This window comes from Hetaerina americana, unplaced genomic scaffold (genome assembly GCF_022747635.1).
Source record: "Hetaerina americana unplaced genomic scaffold, ioHetAmer1.1.p SCAF_135, whole genome shotgun sequence".
NCBI lineage: Eukaryota > Metazoa > Arthropoda > Insecta > Odonata > Calopterygidae > Hetaerina > Hetaerina americana.
Genome location: NW_027286459.1, coordinates 427501 through 445124, shown reverse-complemented (window position 1 = coordinate 445124; position 17624 = coordinate 427501). Strand labels below are relative to the sequence as shown.

Here is a 17624-nt window from a genome sequence, read left to right as displayed (position 1 = left end):
GAAGAAAGTACTCAGAGATGAAGAGGGACCTGATGTAGAGTAGGATGCTGGATTTTGTGTTTTGTTAGGAGTAATAAAATATTTGTTTGGTAGTTGTGTCCATCCAAAAACCTACCTTAACCGGTAGATTACCTTAAAAAAAAAAAATATACATACAGGGTCTGTACAATAATTATCGTGACTGGTTCGCTGTAGCCTCAACAGGGAGCGGTGGATGGGGGTCCGACCGCTCGGCTCGGCAGAAGGGTCTTCAACCACTCAGGCGCACTTTATTTCAGTCACCTCCAGGTATGCATTGAGGCAGGAGGTGGATTTTTGTGACGTGTGATTGTATGTGGTGTCATCCCACCAGCATGGAACACATCTTCGAGCAATGCTACACTGTGAAGTTTTGCGTTAAATTCGGGAAATCCGCGTCGGAGACCCTTTAACTCATTAAACAGGCTTATGGGGATGATGCATTAAGCTGCACTCGATTTCTTGAGTGTTGCAAAATGTTGAAGGAAGGCCGTCGAAGTTGAGCACCGCCGCGTCGAAGACGCCTGACGACCGCTCGAACCGATGCTCTAATATAATATTTAATTCAAATATAATTCGAATATTTTAATTCAAAACGTAAGTTACATCATGGACAGCCCTCCTATTTTCAGTTAAAATTTAAAAATTAATTTATTTAAAATTAAACTTTATTAATATCTGGAGCAGGATGTAAGGCAGGAATGGAATTAATGATATTGTAGAACAATGAAATTCGTTCAATATTTATTCTGTTTTTCGATTATTATTTCTTGAATCGTAACAGAAACATTTATTAACCTAGCGAAAAATCTTTCTCAATAAATAATGGCTTATCGCGGGACATTTAGCATGACGTACTACAATAACCATAGTATATTCCGTGTTTCTTTGATTTTCAAAATCAATAATTTGCATTGGTAATCAATATCAGAAGTCAATTAGGTGCTTCTAATAGTTACCGTCTACCCGATCTTCCAGGAAAACCATAACGAGCCCCGTGAGAACTGCCCCCTCTTAATATGCTATTGATGTTTGAATTTCCCACAATGTCGTAAATAGGGGTCAGTACAGGGTGAACTCTACCATTGACCCTACTAAACCGATTCTCGGGATGATTACTGTGTTTGTGGCTTATATATTGTTTATCCAACAATCGTTAGTATAACAGGCATGGCATTGCTCAGTTAAACACGCAGACATTGTAAGGAATGAAATATCAATAGTTTCTTAAGTATAAATACGATAAATAAAAGTTTCTAAAGGAAATTAAATCACGCCATTGATTATATTCGGTCATGCAAGGAATAAACCTTAAGTCATTCATTGACAAGTTTATCACCCAAATTGTTGACAAGATTTGCTTTTTAACATATACTAAGTTCTTAAATAGTTTTAGTTGTGACTTATCCTTTCGCTCCAGCCAGCAGAAATCATTTACCAATGCTTTTAATTAAGTATATGACGTGACAAATTCGCACCGTGAAAACTTTCTCCAGGAATGTTGACTTCTGTAATGACTTTAATATCAATGGTGAATATCGTTAATTAAGAAAACATTTCCAAGCACACGCACCGAACTTATTTAACTCAAATACACTCAAAACTCAACAGTTTTGAGGACAAATGAACGATGACATTATGAAATATATTCATAATCGAATATTAAACGCATATTCGACGTTAAATTACTTACGTATTTTGGTCATGTATAGAATTACGGTAAACCCAAACGTACTTCAAGTTCCCATTATGTTACTATCGACTGTTATGCTTTTAGTATGTGGTTATTTAATGAACAATTCGGCTGAATTCTCTTTCGCGAGATTGTTTACTTGTCCCGAATAAGGTGCGACTCCGGAAGACGACATGTTGCAACCCCATAATTCCAAGTGCTAGGAGCGAGACAACCAGCAGACGAATAACCGTCATGGCGGGAATACAATAATGTTGGTCATAATAATTTTGGTTATTAATTTAAGAAAGTACGCATTTACTTGTTGAAAAAACGAAGGTTTTATTGAGACGAGGTTGGGAAAAAGCGGAGCTATCCTGAGGTAAATATAAATTTGGTATTTTCCGCCCGAATGTCCAGTAATTCTTATGATAACTTTAATCGAGTTATTGGATAAAGATATTTAAAATGTAGAGAACATATTTCTTTCATGACCAAGGATAGAGTCTTTGTCATCGTGCTTGTATCCATATCTCGTTTGTGAGCTTGTTAGATCTTATTTAGGTATGTAACTACACGGAAAATAATCTTCAAGCATAGTTTGGACAGTGTAATAAGCATTAATTGATGCCATTAGCAGTAAAATAGCTACCTGGATGAATCCAGCTGGGCAATCATAGATCGTTCGCTGAACCTCTGCCAAATGGGTCACCGTTTCTCCTCTCAAGCCCACGAAGTAATAAAACCAACTAAAATGAAAAGGCACCGACGAAGACTCTTCGCAGAATGAACATCGAAATGACACCAACCGTAACGTAAAAATAAGAAACTTTTAGCAAGGAAAGTGCGCGTAAATACAATAACCTCGGAGAAAAATAACATATGATGAAATAAAAGGTTTGTAATTATTGAAATGTAATACTATATGACCTAATAATAAAAGTGAAATTAAAAAAATGTGAATATAGTGCGATAAGGGGAAATGAGTATGAAATTGGTACCAAAATATCGCCAGGTTACTGAATGTGTAGCTGAATTTCATTCTATAGAAATAATACTCCTGTTTTATTCAAGTATTGCATCATGAATACACCTCTCGACCGAACTATTGAGATCAAGGATCTGGGCATAATATTTACTCACTCAATGACTTTTGACAAACATATTGATACTAGTGTTAAAAGAGCTAATAAAATGTTGGGGTTCATCACTCGATTCACCAGAGATATTTTTGATGTAACTTGCATCAAATCACTATTCACCATGCTTGTTTTACCAATTTTGGAATATGGCTGCATTGTGTGGTCACCATTTTATAAGTGTCATATTAATAGGCTTGAAAAGGTTCAAAGACGCTTTATTAGGCTATGCATGCGCAAACTTGGTGTTGACATGTACAATATTTCGTACCCGGATGCATACAAGGACCTGGGGATCTCAGTTTTATCTTCCCGGCGCATCATGGCAGATATGATGTTCCTACACAAATTGTTGAATAATAGCGTGTCCAGTCCAGAACTTTTGGAATTAGTCTCTTTGCAAACGCCTTCTTATGCTACCAGAAGCAAGTTATTATTTCACAGAGAATTTTATAGACGCAACTATATGTACCACATCCCAATAGCTAGAATTCTGAGGGAAGGAAATGAACTTCCTCCTGAAATTGATTTCTTTGCTATGAATGCCATGCAGTTTAAGCGATGTTTGAGATACAATTTGTAATTGTGAAGAAATTTCTTTTTCTTTTTATATATATATTCTTAAATTTTAATGGGTAATTGCCCGTGTATGTGCAATACATGTATGTATGTATGTTGTGTTGTGCAATAAAATAAAATTATAAGAAAGAAATGGAAAACTTTAATAAAAGGCTGCCGAATGAATTTTAAAGTGAAATCAGAATCATGAGGTCTTGAAACTAACGCAAAAATGCTTGCACAAGCTATCTCAAATATCGAAATATTTTTATATATGAACATCGTCCGTGTTTATTGTAGTTAACTAAAATTTGGCCGCGGAGATCTAGCCCACGATTAATTATCGGCCGGATTTTTCAGTCATACTAACGTACACTTTTTGCATGATATCTTAGTAAATCTCCTAAACCATTGTATTTCTCTCAATGCATAGGAATAAATATACTCAGTAATACTCCCTGGAATGACTAGCAATTGCAACACCGATATTAACTACGTAGTAAATGAGAAACGGCCCTAGAAAGATAACTAAATTTAAATTATCCCTAGCGGGCTAGTCATCCTTGATAGCAAAATGAAAACGTTTTCTACAATATCTCCTGAGCAAGGACATATTTTCTCTCTGGAAATTTTATGATTGTGAACATATGGCTTGGTCGTGCATATTATGCATTAGATGGATAAAATTAGATTTTCATTTACAAAATATGTCAGTCAGCTGATTGATTGGCCTTGTGACTGTCCTCTCGGTGTAAAATTGTTTAGCTTTGAACGCATATTATAACAGGGCAACCGATTATTTTTTTGTTGAATTTCCTCCGGTACCAACGTGATCCAACGTTTCCTTGCATGAGAAGCGGGAAATTCGTTCACCAACTACCACAGGCACTGAGGTGCATTCCATCTATCTGAAGACGCGGGGGACGGAACCCTTTGGGAACTATGCTCGATTATGAGATATTTCCTAGTTTTTGGTGTGAAAGGACGACTCTGGTGACGAATAGTGGGCCGTAGATACTGAACTAAGCAATGAGCATGTGGTAAGCGTATGTCTGCAGATAGAAGAAGACGTTTGTTGGATTTATGCTAAATTTTGAGAAAAAAGATGTTCTAGTTTAGGAGATATTGACTGCAACGTTTTAATTTCGCTATAAAAGACGACTTACCGCTTGGGCTAATTTAAGTTTAGTTATCCTAGAGCCTTAAATCATATACTACGTAATTAATATCGGTTTTGCAATTGCTGGTGATTACAGGGAGTTGTACTGAGAATATTATATCCAATGTAGTAAGATAAATGCAATGTTTAACGAGATTTACTTAGTTAAATCGGGCAAAAATTTGTACGTTGGTATGACTGAAAAATCCATAGCCTTACCGGCATGTAAGCAGTCGTGGGCTAGCTCTCCGTGGGCCAATTTCAGGACAGTGTTGTTTTCATTCGGCGCACATTTCTGCCCCTAGATGCATGTTTTCCCGGATTCATAAACACTCTGGACGCAGCTATTGACAATTTTCGCAGTTAAAATCGAAAGGATTCTCCATGAAACATTTAGTGTCCCGCTGGCTTCAAAATCCCTGTTAAATGAAGAAGAATATTGAGCATTTATGTCGAATTTGTGTGAGGGATAGCCATTTCTACAAACGCATTTACGATCAAATTTCCTCCGATGATAGCATATTCTTAATGATCAACGCACTATGTGACCTTAACGTGAGTATTAATTCAGTTGTATTTCTTATCGATATTGTGTGTCTCCCGTATTTTCGCACTGTTTGTCATTGTGGCTGAAACGTACGTTTAGTGATACTGTCAAGTTTCTTGAGAACAAAGAAATGTAATTAGGACGTAGTTTGAGAAATACGATTTTGATTTTTTCCGGAGAAGTATTTCGTGGTCAAAATTCGAAGACACGCTCAACTTCTTAATTTATAAGATGATATTCATTTTGATCGCTGTGTTGATTGGATTCACGTTCTTGTAAACAAGTTACAAAATGAATCCAAATATTGCCTTTTTTTCGGAGAACTCTAATTTTATCGTAAACCTAACTTTTTGTCCTTCAAGATAAGCAAAAGCGATGGCTTGCCGGAATTCATATGCGAGGAGTGCTGTGGAAAATTGCTGGAGTTGCAGAAGTTCAAGAAAATGTGTCACGATGGAACAACTGCCCTTCTAAGCCTCAAGACGAAGTATTGTCATGTGAGCATTCGTATATTCTTTTACCCTCACTTCTTTGGTATATCTGACGTTAAAACAAGCAAGGAATGTCCCTCCATATCACATTATTTGCTTCATAAAGTGAATGAGATATCATACAAGGGAGAAAACATGCCTGGTATAATTTTTAGAGAGTATGGAGGATGATGTTGTCTGCGTGTGTAATTCAGAAATAGATTTTTATGTGAATAAATAGCGTAGGGGACATGGCGCGGAAATGTAGTGCATGGTAGACACTGTGATTATCTATCTTACGAAAAACCTATCGACTGAGATTTATTTGAAGAACAATCAGTTAATAACTTAGCATTCATTAATTCTTTATCATTAAGGTTTCAATGGAGGTCGTTATGATATTATGGGATGGAGTACAAAGACTAAGAAAAAGTTTAAATTTAAAAGAGTTAACAATATCGACTCCTTTTTTTTGTCTTGTCATCACAATTTGAAAAATTCCAAATTAAGCAAATGTATATTTCAAAACTTCTGTACACTCATAAAATGGAAGTACACCACAAAGAATATTGTGTTACATGTTTATGGATGCTTATTTTTTAATGTGACGACTCCATTTCCTTCCTGTTACAAGTGTTAACTCTGAAAAAAATTGATCCTCTCCTTTGTGGTACAAGTATTATTTTCGTTAAGTCTAACCATTAAACCTCAGGGTGCGCATAATAATTGAATAGCGTCTGGCGTGATGCGGTGGAAGTCGAAGATCGTAGCACTTTTCCGCTTGATAATCCATCTGGGCGTGTATGAATTTGTAATATATGTAATTCCTATGTACCTGTAAATTTGTTTCAGGTTGTGAAAGTCGAGTCTGGGGTGGGTCCGACGGGAGACGAGGGTGATGTTGACAATCTGCGGTTGGCATGCCAACCTCGCTCGTTGAACCTAGACGTGCCAAAGGCAGAGACGACAGAAGTCGACAACCATGCCGAAGAGGTGAGGAAACATGGGTTTTAAACGGATATGACGTCGAAACTAAGGTTCGATTCACAAATTCTTTGATCTATTTTATTTTTAAAGGAATGTAAATTGCCGAGGTCATAGGAATACGTCTATACCTCAGGGGCTGCCACGGACAAAAAATAAACAATGACCACCACTGAAAATTTAATCGCATTTTAAGAGCATGTGCGAAGGCAGTTCAATAAGTACTCGTGTTAGAAATGAAGAAACCATTATTTCAAAAACATTTCTTTTTTCATTTTTCAACATGGTCCTCTTAAAAGAAAGATACACTTATCCCAACGTTCCGGCCATTTTTTTAACTCCTCCAAAAAATAGGATTTGTCGAAGTCTCCAAAATACGCCTCTGTCTCGGCCATAACTTCCTCGTTTGAGCTTAATTTTTTTTCCCGCGAGCCATTTCATCATGTTAGGGAATATGAAAAAGTCACAGGGAGCCAGATCGGGTGAATATTAACCTTTAAGTCAGTCTGAAATATGTTACACCGTCGTTTGATAGATGGCAGCACACGGTGATAACATAAACTTCCTTCAGATATGCCCTTTGCCGTCAAACACGGGTACTTATTGAACCGCCCTCGTATACCAATATATTAAAGAAAAATTTTGACAATCAGACTCTCCAAGCTGGAAAAATTTAAATATTTGCATTATTTTCTGAACACATCACGTACCTGTCTTGAATTGCGGGACGGTGGGCCTCGGTTGTTATTCTATCGAGTGACTTTCTCCTCTGTTATCTCGTGCGCAGGTGCGCATCAACGCGGAGCCGGTAGACGTGCAGGCGATACCTGTTGGTGCTGGCGGTGACGTGGACGAGGTGATCGTCCCAGAGGTTTGGTGCAGGGATGCACCAGTCGATGGCGCCAGCCAGGCATGCACCACAACCTCCCAGCTGCCATCGACCTCCGGTGACAGGGTAACTGATCACCCAAAACAAAACAGAGTCTATAATCATACTTTATTAATTTTGCAATTTTATTAGAAAATAATAGGACGAGAAAAGAAAGGATGATGGGAAATTGTACATTAAAAAATTAGCGTCTCTGTGAAAGCTTTTTTGATTTAGAATCCCAGATGTACGGCTGTTGACTTCCTGAAATTCGTAATGCATTTGCGGGAGATTTTGTCCTAGGCGCAAACGTTTACCTCAGGTATCCTATGAAAGACGAGTCTTAACTGAAGATGAGTCATTGCGTCTACTAAGGCTGTGACCTTGAGAAACATGCAAACAAACGCCCCCTGTGTCTTGCCATTAACGGCGTCTGTTATGTATGAGATTAAGGAAGTAAATTCAATCAAACTGACATCATTTTACCAATGTATCTTTTTAATATTAGGAGGCACATACATTTTATTCAGTCGTAATTTGTACGAAATAGAATTTCCCTCCCAATGATATCAAATACGATGCTACAGCGTTGATATTACGAGAGATAATGGATTTTATGTGAAATTTGGGCAAACACCACGGCCATTTAGCGGAAGAACGACATCAAGTTTCTATTGCTCCAATCTTCAATGCAAAGGAAGCCAGTTGAAATATCTTAAGAACCGTAGCTTTAAGAGTTAATCACCCAAAGTTAGCAATTAATGGAGACGTTTATGGCATTAAGAACAACTTAAAAATAGCCGCTGAGTAAACACAATGGAATACTAGATATTATAAAGGAATGATACAAAGGTTGGCTGCAAACTAATGCAAACATGCTTGTAGACTATGCAAACAAATGAACTTCAGAAGCACTCCTGTTCTGGGCATGTGGAAGTAACATTCCCCCTGTTCACAGATGCTAAGGTTTGAGGTCATTACATTCATCCAGTATTATTGAATGGCGTTAGTCTGCAGGCGTGTTCTAGTACTACAAACAAAATGGCCTTCAGAACTACTCCTAATCTGGGCATGTGGAAGTAGCATTCCCCCTCATCACGCATACTCAGGTTTGAGGTTGCTATATTCATTTATTGTATTTTGAGAAGGGGATGAATTAATACGTGTTCTAGTATTACAAACACAAGGACCTTCAGAAGCACTCCTGGTCAGGGCATCTGGAAGTAACATTCCCCTTATCACGCAAGCTTCGGATTGAAGTCGTTACATTCATTCAGTGTGATTTGACTAGTATAAGTATGGAGACGTGTTCTAGTACTACAAACAAAATAAACTTCATGAGCATTCTTGGTGAAATGAGGAAGTAACATTCCCGTAATCACGCATGCTTTGGATTGAAGTCGTTACATTCCTCCAGTGTGATTTGAGAAGCGGAAGTAGGGAGACGTGTTCTAGTATTACAAACACAAGGAACTTCAGAAGCACTCGTGGTATGCGCATGTGGAAGTAACATTCCCCTTCCTCATGGAGGCACAGGTTTGAGGTTGCTACTTTCATCAAGTGGACATTGACAAGTGGAAATATGGATACATGTTCTGGTACACAAACAAAATAAACTTCATCAGCATTCTTGTTGGAATGTGGAAGTAACATTCCCGTAATCACGCATGCTTTGGATTGAAGTCGTTACATTCCTCCAGTGTGATTTGAGAAGCGGAAGTAGGGAGACGTGTTCTAGTATTACAAACACAGGGAACTTCAGAAGCACTCGTGGTATGCGCATGTGGAAGTAACATTGCCCTTCCTCATGCAGGCACAGGTTTGAGGTTGCTACTTTCATCAAGTGGACATTGACAAGTGGAAATATGGATACATGTTCTGGTACACAAACAAAAAAACTTCATCAGCATTCTTGTTGGAATGTGGAAGTAACATTCCCGTAATCACGCATGCTTTGGATTGAAGTCGTTACATTCATCCAGTGTGATTTGAGAAGCGGAAGTAGGGAGACGTGTTCTAGTATTACAAACACAGGGAACTTCAGAAGCACTCGTGGTATGCGCATGTGGAAGTAACATTCCCCTTCCTCATGCAGGCACAGGTTTGAGGTTGCTACTTTCATCAAGTGGACATTGACAAGTGGAAATATGGATACATGTTCTGGTACACAAACAAAATAAACTTCATCAGCATTCTTGTTGGAATGTGGAAGTAACATTCCCGTAATCACGCATGCTTTGGATTGAAGTCGTTACATTCCTCCAGTGTGATTTGAGAAGCGGAAGTAGGGAGACGTGTTCTAGTATTACAAACACAGGGAACTTCAGAAGCACTCGTGGTATGCGCATGTGGAAGTAACATTGCCCTTCCTCATGCAGGCACAGGTTTGAGGTTGCTACTTTCATCAAGTGGACATTGACAAGTGGAAATATGGATACATGTTCTGGTACACAAACAAAAAAACTTCATCAGCATTCTTGTTGGAATGTGGAAGTAACATTCCCCTCATCACGTAAGCTTTGGATTGAAGTCGTTACATTCATCCAGTGTGATTTGAGAAGCGGAAGTAGGGAGACGTGTTCTAGTATTACAAACACAGGGAACTTCAGAAGCACTCGTGGTATGCGCATGTGGAAGTAACATTCCCCTTCCTCATGCAGGCACAGGTTTGAGGTTGCTACTTTCATCAAGTGGACATTGACAAGTGGAAATATGGATACATGTTCTGGTACACAAACAAAATAAACTTCATCAGCATTCTTGTTGGAATGTGGAAGTAACATTCCCGTAATCACGCATGCTTTGGATTGAAGTCGTTACATTCCTCCAGTGTGATTTGAGAAGCGGAAGTAGGGAGACGTGTTCTAGTATTACAAACACAAGGAACTTCAGAAGCACTCGTGGTATGCGCATGTGGAAGTAACATTCCCCTTCCTCATGGAGGCACAGGTTTGAGGTTGCTACTTTCATCAAGTGGACATTGACAAGTGGAAATATGGATACATGTTCTGGTACACAAACAAAAAAACTTCATCAGCATTCTTGTTGGAATGTGGAAGTAACATTCCCGTAATCACGCATGCTTTGGATTGAAGTCGTTACATTCATCCAGTGTGATTTGAGAAGCGGAAGTAGGGAGACGTGTTCTAGTATTACAAACACAGGGAACTTCAGAAGCACTCGTGGTATGCGCATGTGGAAGTAACATTGCCCTTCCTCATGCAGGCACAGGTTTGAGGTTGCTACTTTCATCAAGTGGACATTGACAAGTGGAAATATGGATACATGTTCTGGTACACAAACAAAATAAACTTCATCAGCATTCTTGTTGGAATGTGGAAGTAACATTCCCGTAATCACGCATGCTTTGGATTGAAGTCGTTACATTCCTCCAGTGTGATTTGAGAAGCGGAAGTAGGGAGACGTGTTCTAGTATTACAAACACAGGGAACTTCAGAAGACCTCCTGGTCAGGGTATGTGGAAGTAACATTCCCCCTCACCTTGCATGGGCAGGTTTGAGGTCGTCACATTCATTCAGTGTATTTGACTAGCATAAGTATGGAGACGTGTTCTATTTTTCAAACAAAATAAACTTCATCAGCATTCTTGATGGTATATGGAAGTAACATTCCCCTCATCACGTAAGCTTTGGATTGAAGTCGTTACATTCATCCTGTGTGATTTGAGAAGTGGAAGTATGGAGACGTGTTCTATTATTACAAATAAAATGACCATCAGAAGCACTACTGGTATGGGCATGTGGAATTAACATTCCCATAATTAGAAGAAAACTTCGTTATCTCTGCAGAGAAATTCATTTACTGCATGGTATTTGAATGTTCTCTTTGCTTTGACTAAATGCGATAGATAAGAGTAATAGATAAAGATGGATGGAGGTGTTTATTTGGGCAAAATTTAGACCCTAATGATCCCTTCTTTTATTATTTGACCCATAATATAAATTGTGATGAGTGACCAGAAGACTTGTGTATCAGTCAGTGTTGTCGTTTGCATTCTAAGGGTTAACGGACACTAATGTCCATTGATGATGGCAATGTCCATTGAAGTGCCAATGAAACACCCCCCCTCATGCAAACATGAAACAATGAAGAAACAACTGGGAAACCTGTAAGTTGACGATTTGTATGATATTCGTATGAACATGGGCATTTTGACTCTATCTGTGAACTGTTTAGAAAGTGCTGTCCACGGATTAATTTTCATGCCTTGAAGGAATTTGAAAATTAGTTAAGAGATACAGGAGGCAAAATGTATTGGTCTAATCACAGAGAGGTGTGTGTCGAACATCTTCGAAAAAGGGAATGAAATAAGGGGAGAAGAATTACCCATTATTACTTGACCAGCCAAAGGTTAAGGAATTGCAGTGAAACAACACTATTTGTTGGAGATGGTACTTTTCCAATCAGGAACATGCACGTACGCACACTTGGATGCGTATTCCATGTTTAAAAACCTACAAATTGTGCTTTGAATTGCTTTACAACTGACCGGGTTTGTCAGATCTGTCCCTAGATGACTTATTTCATGTTTCCTAACCTCAGAGGATGGAGATTTGCGTCAAACAAGGAGGTTTTGTCATGCGCAAACGTGTATTTTGCAGAGAAAGACATCAAGTACACCGGAAAAGAAAGAAATACTTGGTTGTTCCACATAAATTTTATTAACACGACCTAGGTTTCGACTTACAAAGTCATCATCAGGTAAAGAACAGAAGACACAGGGCTTTATATAGTGGATAGAGAACTGGAGAGGGGAGGTGTTTGAGAAGAGGGAGGAGGGGAAAGAGAAAGGGAAATGGTGTGTAAGTTTGGGGGGAGGGGGAGAAGACGGTTGTGTATGGCGTCGGGGTGGGAGATTACGGTTGGGTACTGCTTCAGGGGGGGAGAGGGCTTTATTCATCAAGTACACTATGGAAGGGTTTTTTAATGAAGCTACAAAGAGAGAGCATTGCAGATGGAATCTAATTGAAGTATTAAGTAGAGTATAAATGTATTTGAAAAGAGGAAAATCTTTTGTTTGAAGGATCTCAGGTTTTCCTGGCGTATGGTATTCAAGAAGTTCTCTCGGGTTTCCCACCGGGTCAGGTTGCAGTACACCGAAGTTTGGAAGGCTGACTCTGCCATCCTCTTCAGGGTGAAGGACTTCACTAGACCCTGACCCAGTGGGAAACCCGAGAGAACTTCTTGAATCTTTTGTTTGTTCGTTATGATGTTGGATGCTTTGTGTATGCACACCCTACATTGTAGGTATGTGTGTCTGCAAATAAAGTCTAGCTGAAGGTGCATTGAAACGTTCTTTACTTTTCCAATATCTCCCGATTTGTCAGGTGGTGACTCCGGTGCCTCCATTACAAATACGAGGCACGGGATTGAAGGTTGTCGATCTGGAGAGACTCGTGAGCGAGGGGCTGTTGCGTCGAGTGGTCAAGGTTGAAGGAGGACAGGATGGATGCTCGGTGCTGGGCGGCCCAGGCGGGAGTAGTGCTGCCACCTCTGCTGATGAGACGGGAACTTCCTCACCAGTCAAACAGGTCGGGTAGGAAAAAATGTCTCTTATAATAAATTTGCCAGAAAGGTTTTACACTACTCAAAAGTTTAATTATGTATATAAATAAATAAATATATATATACCCATACATACATATCCATACACACACACACACACACACACACTATATATATATATATATATATATATATATATATATATATATGCACACATATATATATATATATATGTATATATATGTGTGTGTGTGGATATGTATTTATAGATGTATGTATGTATGTTTGTATGTATGTGTATATATATATATTTATATATATATATAATCCATGAGATGGTGCATATCTGGGTTCGCAATCATTTAAACCCCATGAGCTTAACCATGCCCACTGAATGCATTCAATAGCTGCCTACATATCCCCTCCCACCCCTCCTTGCTCATTTCCTATTGGTCCCTTCCCTCATCCCTCCCCAGCACATGTCCACTCTGCTCTTCCCCAAGAATGACATTCTGATGTGTAAACGTCAAAACTACACATGTGAGAGTCCTTTCTTTTTGTTTATATGTTTTAAAAATCTACATATGGGTTTTTATATATCTTAAGCCCACTCTCATGCCCTGCAATAAACATGTCCTATTTTCAAAACCAAAACCCCATCCCTCTCCCACCTACTTTTTACCTCTCTCCCTCCCATAATATTAGAATCAATAACCACTGGGTCTCATGGGAGAATTCTTCCCTGATTGGTATGCTCCCTATCCCCAAACATGCCTCTAAACACAACACTCCCTTTGATAAATGCCATAGTGTATCCATCATAGCATCCCTCCCACCCTCTGTTCCTCCACTGAAACTCAGTAAAATAGAGCAGGCATATATATGGCTCTTGGATTCCTGGAATTGCCCAGGAATTAATATTAGGCATTAATTACCCTGATCTGCACATCTTTTCATTCCCCGTCCTCCCCTATCACCTAACATAGTTTTTCCATACTTCAGACAATCTCCCTTCTACCTCTTCCCCTCTAAACTCTTCCCTTCGGAAACCTTTCCCCACCTTCCCCTTCCATCCATTGTTCCAGTCCTCGTATTTCCCTAAGTTCTATCCCTTTCTTCCATGAGGACAGTGGCTACTGTCATTAGGTCTCCACAAGTTTTCCCAGTGACTTCCATGACCGGTACGTGCCCCGATTGGCATCTTCGGGGACCTCTCGCAAGGTCTTCTAGTCATGGAGCTAATTGGATCTCTTCTTAAGGATGATATATGGGTTCCTTTCAGGGCTGCCTTAATCTAAGGCCACAAAAATAAATATACTGGGGCGACGTCAGGACTATAGATATGGGGGTGAGGCAGTATTGGTCTGACCTGGTGTTTGGCCAGGAACTCGCAGAATTATAGTGGGTGTTGGCAAGGCATGTTATTCTGACGTAGTTACCAGGTAGTGGAGATGTCTTTTCTCGTCCTGACGACCCTCGTTCGGAGACTCTCCAGCAAATCTGCGTAGTAGGCAGCTTTGTTAACTGTCTGCCCTTGAGGAAAAAACGCCTTATGGAATATTTACCTAGCTGTCGAAAAAGACAATGAGCATTGTTTTTTCACTTTTGATTTGCTAATTCTTGCCTTTTTTTGGGCTTGGGGGACTTGTCAGTGTGTGACTATGAGAGCTTTGGCATTTTGTTTCCAGGTTGTATTAAAAAACACAGGTTTCATTGCCAGTTATGATGTCCAAATAATCAGGTTCATTTTCAATACGTTGCAAAAGTTCACTTGAAATTACAGCTCAGTTGGTCTTTTGTGACACAGTTAGATCACTGAGGTTTACAATAACTATTGTCTTGGAGAGCACTGAGACGAGTTTCACGGCAATGCTTCCCTAAATGCCTACTCCAAGTGGTTTGTTCCCACTCTGACCAATAGGAGTGGAATGGGAACTTCTATTGCATTACTTTTGGAAAACACCCTGTGTGTATATATGTGTGTTTATAATATTAACAGAGAAGCAAGATAGTTCTGGTGCACATAAACATAACCGAATCCAAATGAATATCATTGTATTGGGGAATTTTAGGTGTCCAAAGCAGTTTCCTCTGGGGAAGGAAGGAACTGAGGAGAAGGTTTCCATGGGAGGGGAAAAGTAGGACGCTGAGCAGAAGGAGAGAGTGGAAAAATTGTTTGGCAAAGGAAGTGTGGGATTGATACATGGAAGAATTTGGGATGGAAGGGGGATTAAAATACATGGTTTGGGGGTTATTGTCTGATATTCAGTCTTTGATGAATAACTGCATTCATTAGCCATATACTACCTTGATCAAAAAGTTCCCGGAATAACCACCGTGTGGCGCTCCCATCGTTCCGATTTGAGTTCTGTTTTTTTTGTTAAATTGGTACATCTGTTGTTGATATTCCCTTTAAATCTTAGTGTCATAACTTGACATTTGCAAAAGTTACGTAGCCAAGAGTACATCTATCTCTGTGTGTGTTGGCGATTTTTTACAATTGCAGAAATGGATTTAAATTTGCAACAACGAACTTGTATTAAATTTTGCGTAAAAAACGGATTTAGTGGCGCACGGACGTTGGAAATGTTGGAAAAGTGTTTCGGCAACGATTCTCTAAAAAAAACGGTCGTTTACCAGTGGCACGAGCGGTTCAGAAGTGGTCGTGAGTCAATCGAAGATGATGAACGCAGTGGCAGACCATCGACATCGAAAGTCGGTGAAAAAATTGATAAAGTAAAAGAAATGTTGGTCAATAACCGCAAATTAACCATCAGAGAAATAGCGGAGGACTTGAACATTGCCTATGGATCCGCCCAAGACATTGTGGTTAATGATTTGGGTTTCCGTCGTGTAGCAGCAAAGTTGGTGCCAAAAGACCTCAATTTCATGCAAAAAAGAGACCGTGTTGACGTCGCAAAAGACATGATTTGCGAGGCTGAATCCGATCCCACATTCATCAAAAGGATCATTACTGGAGACGAGACGTGGGTTTATGAGTACGACACGCAATCCAGACATCAGGCAAGTGAATGGCGTTCACCAAATGAGCCGAGACCAAAAAAACCACGTCGTTTTCAGTCAAAAAAGAAGGCAATGCTGACGGTTTTCATGGATTACAACGGTGTAGTGCATCATGAATTTTTGCCAGAAGGCCAGACAGTAAACAAAGAGTATTATTTGGGCGTTATGAGACGTTTGCGTGAAGCAATTCGCCGAAAGAGACCAGAAATGTGGGCAGAAAACTCGTGGATTTTGCACCATGATAACGCACCGTCGCACAGTGCTATCATTATTCGTAATTTTTTGACGAAAAATGCAACAAATACCATCCAACAGCCACCGAATTCACCTGATTTGGCTCCCTGTGACTTCTTTCTGTTCAATCGAGTTAAAAAACCATTACGGGGAACGCGTTTTAGCAGCCGAGAGGAAGTAATGGAAAAATCGCAGGAAGCACTGATGGACATACCGAAAACCGAATATAAAAAATGTTTCGAGGATTGGATCAAGTGCTGGCATAAGTGTGTTGCAGTCGATGGGGATTACTTTGAAGGGGACAATATAGATTTAGATGAATAAACTTGTATTTTTAATTTTCTGAATAAATTCCGGGAACTTTTTGATCAAGGTAGTATATGCCTGTCCTATATATGTGCGTATCACATGATACAGTAAAATACATGGTGAGGTGGTTAGTGTCTGATATTTAACCCTGGGTAAAAGAACGCATCCAGTAGCCATATATATGCCTGTTCTATATATGTATATAACACATGAAGCAGTACGTTCTGCAAACTGTCTCTGTGATATTGACCTCTTTGTTTGTTTTGCTGCTGAACCAGGTGTCTGCTTCTATGTCACCAGCATGTAGGATTAAGTCGGAGGAAGGCGAGGAAGTGTTGGCTGATGGGAAGACGTCATCACTCCATGGGTCTGTAGGGGTGAAGCGGGAAGTGGTGGCCGTCGCAAGAGCCAGGGGACCGGTCGACATCATGTTCCCCAAGTTTGGGCCCAACAAGTTGAAGCCATTAATGGTTCGACCAATACCCACCCTGCTACCTTTGTTGTTTGTCATTTGTGTGTGTAAGCACTGTTGTGCTAAATGCTCCCATTCAGAGTAAATTAATCAACTGTTGACCTTTGGAAAAGAGATTTGGAGATCTGTCAAGAGTAATTCATTATAAAAATTAATTTCTTATAGTAGAAAGATCTGGAGTTCAAGTCCTGTTCTAGGAAATATTTTTACATTCGTGATCTGCTTGATTCTACCTTCCCCACTTCACCTGTGTTTGTCCTTTACATGTGTTCCTATCCCTTTTCCTTATATATATTTCTATGTAAATGAGTATTTGTTTGCCATTTGTTGGGATTACGTGTTTGAATGTGTGTGTGTATATATAAACCATAAACACAGTAATCAACCCGAAGGTCGGTTTAGTAGGTGATGGTCGAGTTCACCCAGTACTAAGCCCTATTTACGGCGTGTGAAAATTCACACATCAGGGTATTAAGGGGGGCCAGTTCCTTTCCCTGTGCCGGTTATGGTTTCCCAGGAAGATCTGGTACCCGAAAAATCACTTTAGCTTGGGTGGAGCTGCAGGTGCCCAGAGTGCCTTGCCCGGGAATCGAACCCAGGACCCTCTGGTCAGCAGCCCAACGCTCTACCCACTGGACTACCGC

The 17624-nt window shown here is 39.7% G+C and overlaps 1 protein-coding gene across 1 annotated transcript in view; it reads left to right on the top strand.

Moving 5' to 3' along the window:
* Positions 1–4796: 4796 nt before the first annotated feature.
* Positions 4797–17624, top strand: part of LOC139686236 (uncharacterized) — an 18838-nt gene continuing 6010 nt past the window's right edge. The window contains exons 1-6 of the mRNA XM_071583398.1: positions 4797–5101; positions 5456–5590; positions 6416–6556; positions 7335–7502; positions 12764–12967; positions 16787–16978. Of these exons, the coding sequence (XP_071439499.1) occupies positions 4973–5101; positions 5456–5590; positions 6416–6556; positions 7335–7502; positions 12764–12967; positions 16787–16978 (969 nt within the window). The 5' untranslated portion in view covers positions 4797–4972. The remainder of the gene's footprint in view (positions 5102–5455; positions 5591–6415; positions 6557–7334; positions 7503–12763; positions 12968–16786; positions 16979–17624) is intronic.